The sequence below is a fragment of the Loa loa genome, assembly GCF_000183805.2.
Source record: "Loa loa unplaced genomic scaffold supercont3.587, whole genome shotgun sequence".
NCBI lineage: Eukaryota > Metazoa > Nematoda > Chromadorea > Rhabditida > Onchocercidae > Loa > Loa loa.
This window is the reverse complement of record NW_018108767.1, coordinates 12,176-19,389: the sequence shown is the minus strand read 5'-3', so window position 1 is coordinate 19,389 and position 7,214 is coordinate 12,176. Positions and strand designations below refer to the sequence as shown.

The 7,214-nt window shown below is 27.5% G+C and overlaps 1 protein-coding gene across 1 annotated transcript in view; it reads right to left on the bottom strand.

The window, feature by feature from the left end:
* Window positions 1-2,632, bottom strand: part of LOAG_18851 (hypothetical protein) — a gene marked incomplete at both ends in the record, with an annotated part of 4,356 nt that extends 1,724 nt beyond the window's left edge. Inside the window, 5 exons of the mRNA XM_020451513.1 lie at window positions 341-473; window positions 566-722; window positions 1,536-1,726; window positions 2,008-2,185; window positions 2,561-2,632. Coding sequence (XP_020304694.1) covers window positions 341-473; window positions 566-722; window positions 1,536-1,726; window positions 2,008-2,185; window positions 2,561-2,632 — 731 coding nt within the window. The remainder of the gene's footprint in view (window positions 1-340; window positions 474-565; window positions 723-1,535; window positions 1,727-2,007; window positions 2,186-2,560) is intronic.
* Between the last annotated feature and the right edge of the window lie 4,582 nt (window positions 2,633-7,214).

Below are 7,214 nucleotides of genomic sequence, written 5' to 3'. Positions count from 1 at the left end.
AAAGGGAAATGTTAGAGGGTTTGATGGAAATAGAAACAGTTGGTTTATGGGAGGTAGTTTAATTGCAACAATTGAGAACATACCACGTTTTGATAGTTACGGTTGATGATTCATGCAAAATTGTAAGCGTGACAAAAGGTTGACAAAAAAAGTAGAAAATTTGAAAAGATGAATTATGTCATTTGCACCAAACTGCTAAAGAAAGGGCATAGAGGAAGAGTAATGCAAGAAAAGGGTAAAATGGAACTGAAATCTTTTCCAAAATGCCAATCGGTTCCAGCAACTTATAAGCAAAATATTAAATTAAGACCAAAAAAAAAAAAAATAAAATAAAACATACTTGCTAGTAGCGAGTGAATTACCAGCATGTCGCCTTAAGAAAAATGGTACTGAGACATACCAATAGATCATACCACCTAATGGTATAGCATAACTTGCAATACATGATACAATACCAAAACCAAGTTCGATCTCTACATTTATTATAATATCAAATTTTATAAGTTTACTATGTCTGTTGTCAACATTATGACATTATCGAAATTTAAAAAAAAAAATTTCTTACCAGACGGTGGCATAAAGGTACATTTTCTTAGTACATTAACAGTTTTTATGGTGATATTAGCATTGAAATAAAGCGTTGATACTTGGCTATATGCAAAAACAGGCCATAACATTATCATTACAAGCGCCATTGATGCAATTACTTGTGCTATTGCATACTGTAAATACAATTCATTTATTTAGTTATTAATTTTGCTTGTAAATTATACATTTCTTTTGTTTTAACTTTTCATTTTAATTTCCAACAAATATTCAATGTATTTTTCATCATCCATTTATTTTTGTTCCACTTTTACTATGATTAATTACTATCAGTGTATCTCATCTCACTGATTTATAATTAATTGGCATTTTCTTTAGATTATTACAAATATTCATTTGATTTATTTATCAATTAACATATCCGTTTTTATTAAAACCACAAAAACATGCTAATAATCAAGCTAATTTAAATGAAGCTAGTAAAGAAAGGCGGAAGAAGGATAAGGAAAAGCTAGCAAAAATAATGAAGAAATTTTTTTTTTTTTTCAGGCCTCAGAAAATTGCAAATTATTCCTGGCTTCGAATCATCCCTAGGCATTTATTATATCAACAACGAAGTGAGAAAGCTAATATAATATACGATGCATATTAAATAAAAAATTTACATGAAAGGGAAATTTTTGAAAAAGTTAGTTAAAGGGAAATAGTTTAGTGTGTATGTCTGTGTGTGTGTGTGTGTGTGTATGTGTGTGCATGTGTGTGTGTGTATGCATGTGCGTGTGTGTGTATGTGTGTGTAGAGTATTATCAAAAACTTCTTACGAAATTTTTATAAATTTGAAAATAGTATAATGAAGACAGACATTCGGTTACCCTTACTTTTACACTAAGTGTATTGCATTAAAAGGATTTTAGTAAATATGATAGCATAGTTGAATGAATATCACATATAGTTGATGTGATAAAAGAATAATGAAGTAGATAATTTACTTTTAAACTAGCAGCTATTCGTCGACTTTTTGGATCGAGACATACCGTAACATAGCATGTCCGACTGATTAGTACCACAATTACAGGTGCAACAAATTTATTCATTGCTTCGAAGACAAGATATACCACGCATGAGAATGTGCTAAATTTCCATGTACCAACAACTATATCGATTATTAGAAAAAGCATTCCTGGAAATTTTCTATTTCTTTACTATCATAATATGTCGTACTTGAGGTATCATCGGATACTGTTGATAGAAAAATGAGATACCAGCGGATACTGTTGATGGAAAAATGAGATACCATCGGATACTGTTGGTAGAAAAATGAGATACCAGCGGATACTGTTGGTAGAAAAATTATTTGATATAAATAAAAACTGATATTTTCATTAATTCCAATGATGCAACACATCCATTTAATGCATAATGAACTTCTGTTATCAGTGTATGATATCAACCGAAACTTACCAATCATTATCATTAGGTCAGAAATGCATAATGTTATGATATAAAATAGAATACTCTTTGGTACTTTAACAGTGGCGGAAAAAAGCAATGGTGCAACAGTGTATAATACCCAGAAATTAGCAGCGAATCCAATAGCATTAACACCCATATAAGCAAATGCTACCCATCGTCGATAACCCTGTAAAGTTCAAAGTTCACTTTAAATTCTCTGAATTATTTTTATTTGTGAGAAGAAATGAATTTGATGGATTATATAAGTAAGTCTCTGGCTTGTTAGCTGTATAGCACATATTTTCTATGTTGTTTGCAATCAGTGAACATTAAGATATCACCATTGTTATCGCTTAATTAGCATTTGACAATATGACAAGACAAATTGTAGGTCGTTAATTTAAGTAGATAAATTTTAATTTCATATGAGTAACGTTTCATATCTGATTTGAATTGTTCCAAAAGTAACAGTTTAAATTTAAGCAAATAAGCGCACAAATGGTTTGAATTATATCGTCAGCCTATGGAATGTGTAAAAATTAGTAAAATGAATTCAAATAACCTGAAATGGTATTGAATATTCCAACTGCTTATAACTGGCAAATTCATTGTCGCCCTGAATTATGATTGTCATAGCTTTCTCTCACATCATTTTAAAATAAAAAGCCATTATGAAGTACTGAAAATTATGAAAGTGTTGGAAGTACAAAAATTTAAATTTGATTGAAAGTACAAAAATTTAAATTTGATTGAAACAAATCAATTGAAAGTTAGCAAGAATAAAAAAAAAATGAAATGAAGAGATTTGAAGTGGAAAATGCAATGCTATCTTGACAAGGTACTTGAAAATGGACAATTTAATAAGCAAATAATGGAACTGTTCATGCAATACAGATTTTAAATGCAATAAAGAATTTCATTTCTTAAAAGTTTTTTTTGAAAGGAGGAAAATAAATATGGAAAGGATTGCTTGATGACATTAAGCTAATTCAATTTTTTTTTCGTCCTTGTCAATTTTCATTTCAGTGGTGACACTTTTGCTTATTGAAAAAGTTATTAAGCTTTTCAAAATGCGAAAGGATGAAACTTTTATCGTTGCATTTTCGATTAGGCATGAAAATTGCAAAACAATAAAAAGTTTTTTTCTTTGTTGAACCGAAAAAAAAACATTTATATGAGCAATAAAAAATATTTCATTCTTTAAAATTTAAGCAAAAATTATGTAAGAAAGTAAGTCATATGCAAATATGCAAAACTCTTTCTTTAAAAAAAAAAAAATTACACAAATATTTGGCCACACATATCTTGTTCAAAGTAAATGTGAAATGTTTATTATTTTCAATCAATTTTGTCTTTGAAATATGCAAAAATTAATATACTCATATGATCACTCTCATTTTTCAAAGAATGACATTATTCTTGCGATTTTCTTTTTTTTCATTTTTGAAATTTCTTGGCCGTATTGGCATGTACACTTACAAGGTTTCACAGCTTAGCTTAACATTTAGTATTCAATCAGGCTAAATTTAAAAGTCATCAAGAAAATGTTTGGAATTTTCTAGGCAAAGTACATAACAGAATAATATAAGAAATTGAGGACAGCGTTTGATACATTTCACATGAATTGTTGAGTAGTGAAAAGACAGTAAAAGAAGGTGTTCAATTTGTAGAGGACAGTAAAAGAAGGGATTCAATTTGTAGAGGACAGTAAAAGAAGGGATTCAATTTGTAGAGGACAGTAAAAGAAGGGATTCAATTTGTAAAAGATGGTAAAAGAAGGGATTCAATTTGTAGAAGATGGTAAAAGAAGGGATTCAATTTGTAGAAGATGGTAAAAGAAGGGATTCAATTTGTAGAAGACAATAAAAGAAGGGATTCAATTTGTAGAAGATGGTAAAAGAAGGGATTCAATTTGTAGAAGATGGTAAAAGAAGGGATTCAATTTGTTTATGATATATATATATATATATATATGTAAATATATAAAGTGATGGAAAACACAGATTGTGATAGATTTTATATTCCTCCTTTCTCATTCTGATTTCCTGAAGATACGGGGGAGGATGAAATTGAAAGATGGCTTCAGAAGTTAAGCACTTTAAAAATGTTGAATGGAATTGAAATCATTTACAATGCCATTAAACAATTGCTACGAGTGACACTGTTAGTGTACTTACAGATTAATTGGTGTTTGCTATGATAAACATATATTAGCCTTAGATAGAGAGAAGAAAAAAAAGAAGAGAGAGAGAGAGAGAGGAGGGGGAGAGGGGAAGTTAGTTATGGCTCTAATTTTGAAATGTCATGATGTATTTAATTTATTATTCCTAGCTAAATAAGGCTAGCTTTAGTTTTGCCTTCTTGACTTGCTTGCTTAAAGTTTTTCAGAATATTTCTCACTTACTTCGATATTACCCAATTTATTATGGCTTAAAATTTTTCTAAAAAATCAATCATTTCCATAGTATATGTATTAGTGAATGAAATTTTTTGTTTTTTTTTTTTTTGAACACAAAAAACTTTCTATGAAATATTTCAGCGTTAATCTGATTGGAATAAACTAAGGATTGATCATTGGTTTAAGGAAAAGAAGAAAAAAAAAGAAAGATATTTTTCATTAATTTATCACCAATAGAAATTCTAGCATCAATTTATTGCCATTTAAAATACAGTATGATAAATTATTTGGCAAAAAAAAAAAAAATGTCCCTCATCGTGTACTTCAATAGTGACACTTTGAAAAAAAAATGATCGATATGAGCTTTCACCTTCTTTTTTTTTTTGAAAAAGTTATTTCAAAAACAATAATACTAATAATTTGAGTACGGTAACTGTAAAAGAGCATCGCAGTGCTAATTGCGATTGCATTAGCTATTAAATTTTTATTATCAGAATTACATCAATAAAGGATGATTGCGTTCGTCGGCATTTCATTTATCATAATCAATTTTCAATTTGTCACAGAAAGGAGCAAAATGTAAACGATCCAAAAGATTCATTCCGGAAAAAATCAATCATTTAAGCCTTAATCGTTTATAAAAATTGCAAAAAACTTTTGACAAGGATAATGATCACAAGCAATTTATAAATGACACATATGTTCTCCTAAAAAAATACCACTTTACTTGTCATTAAAATTTATTTGTTAGCCTCGGAAAAATGCTGAAAAAAATTGTGATATGTTAGAATTCCATATATATATATATATAAATTGCTCGTATTAAAAAAAAGAGGTGTCATTGAGGTATCACTGCGATGTCGAGAATCACAGGAATTCTCAAATTAGAACCAATATCACCTAAAAGTTATTCGGTATTTTCAATGCAATTCATTTCAGGTAAGATACTGGTAAAGTTATAAACCAGTTGATAATGAAGGTGGTAATCAATTGAATGTGATAGGATATTTAATGGGCCTGAATAAACAAAATGATAAATTATTCTTTTTCCCAAAAAAAGGAGTACTTTAAAATTAAATTTGAATAATAGGTGTCGGGCATATTAATAAATAGAATTTATTAATCAATAATTCTTGATGAATTTTGTTTCGAGAAGTATGCACACCAAAGCATATTTAGTAAATTAGCTTCATAAATTGATGTCAAGCCTGAGCACTTTTTTTTTTTATATTCCAGCAGAAATCCGGTTAGCAGATGAAAATCCGGTTCAAAAGAAAAATACATTATAAGATTGTATGGAAAATAAACTGGACATTCTAATGATCGTCTTATAAGGTCACTTATAAGATTAACTTTTCAAAAATGGATTGAAATGAGAGTTGTGTTATATTTGAAACTCATTACAAATGAACATGTCGTTTCCTATGAGAAATGTCTATTGATTTGTTTTTTTTTTTTTTCCGATAATGATTTTCAATGTTTCTGTTCACCTTAATAACTTTCAGTTAATAGTGAAATTAATTTTAGTTGCACGATGAACGGTCATTGGTCATTGATCAATTATTATTTGATGTCATCATTATTTCAGATTATGGTTTAATTTCTTTTTCTTTTTTTTAATTCTGATACCGAAATCAAATAAATATTATAAGAAAGTATAAAATAAAATTCATTAGATTAAAATAGAAAAGAAAAACAGTTTTAGAAGTTAATGAAATAATCAACCAACATCATTTCATCATTCTTCAACTTTTTAAGCGAACTTTTAATTTTGACTTTTAATTTCATTTCTCTTGACAATCTTTTTGCTAAGTAAATTAGTCCAGTAATAATAGATTTTCTTTTTTTTTTTTCAAAGAAAGGAAATGAACGGTAGCAATAGAAAAGCTATGAAAAATAAAAAAAAAAAAAACAAATGAACTGATGAATTGCTCAAAATTATGGAGACTAAGAAAAGAAAAAAAACTTGAAATTTTTATTTAATTTTTATTTGCAACAGTTTTCCTCCTTTAAAATACTTTTTTTATTTTTAATACAAAAAAAAAGATTTAAAATTGTCGCAGATATTTTGAGATTAGCATTATCACTTGCATTAATTAATTCAACTGATAGTTTTCTCAAATTGTTTGCTAAAGCCTTTAATCGTTATGAATTAAAATGAAGCCTGAAAAATTGATAGAATTTTATCACAATTAACTATTTCCAACTATTATACCATTTAATTTGTACCGAAGTATTGAATTACTGGAAAAAATATGACATTACTATTACTTTGATAATTGCAAAAAAAAAGCATCTTTTTTTTCGTATTTTCTTTAACAAACAAAAAATTCCAAACATTTTTAATCCAAAATGAAAGATAAGAAAAAAAAAAATTCCATTATGAAATAAAATGACAGTCCTTATGCTTTTCATATATCCCGGCTAAATGTTTAATCTTATTGCTTACTTCTATAAAAATTGCTATCAGTAATATTAATTAAACTGTTTCATCTGTCTCGCTTTTAGTTTTCTTCTTTTTTTTCCTTTAATTTTTATCTTCAATTGTGTAAAAAAGCTAAAATTTATCACGTAAAATATGGATCATTTAGATAGATTAAAAGTATCAGTCATATAAATAATCAGGATACGAATATAATTTATATATTCACTCTGCATTACAAACATAAAGTTTATATTATGTCAACGATTATTATTTAATCAACAATTTTTATTATGACAGTATTATTTTGAAGTTTTTTTTTTCTTCATTGAAATTCAAAAAAAAAAAAAAAACAAAAATAAAAAACAATTTGCAATCATTGCATATAAATGAAAC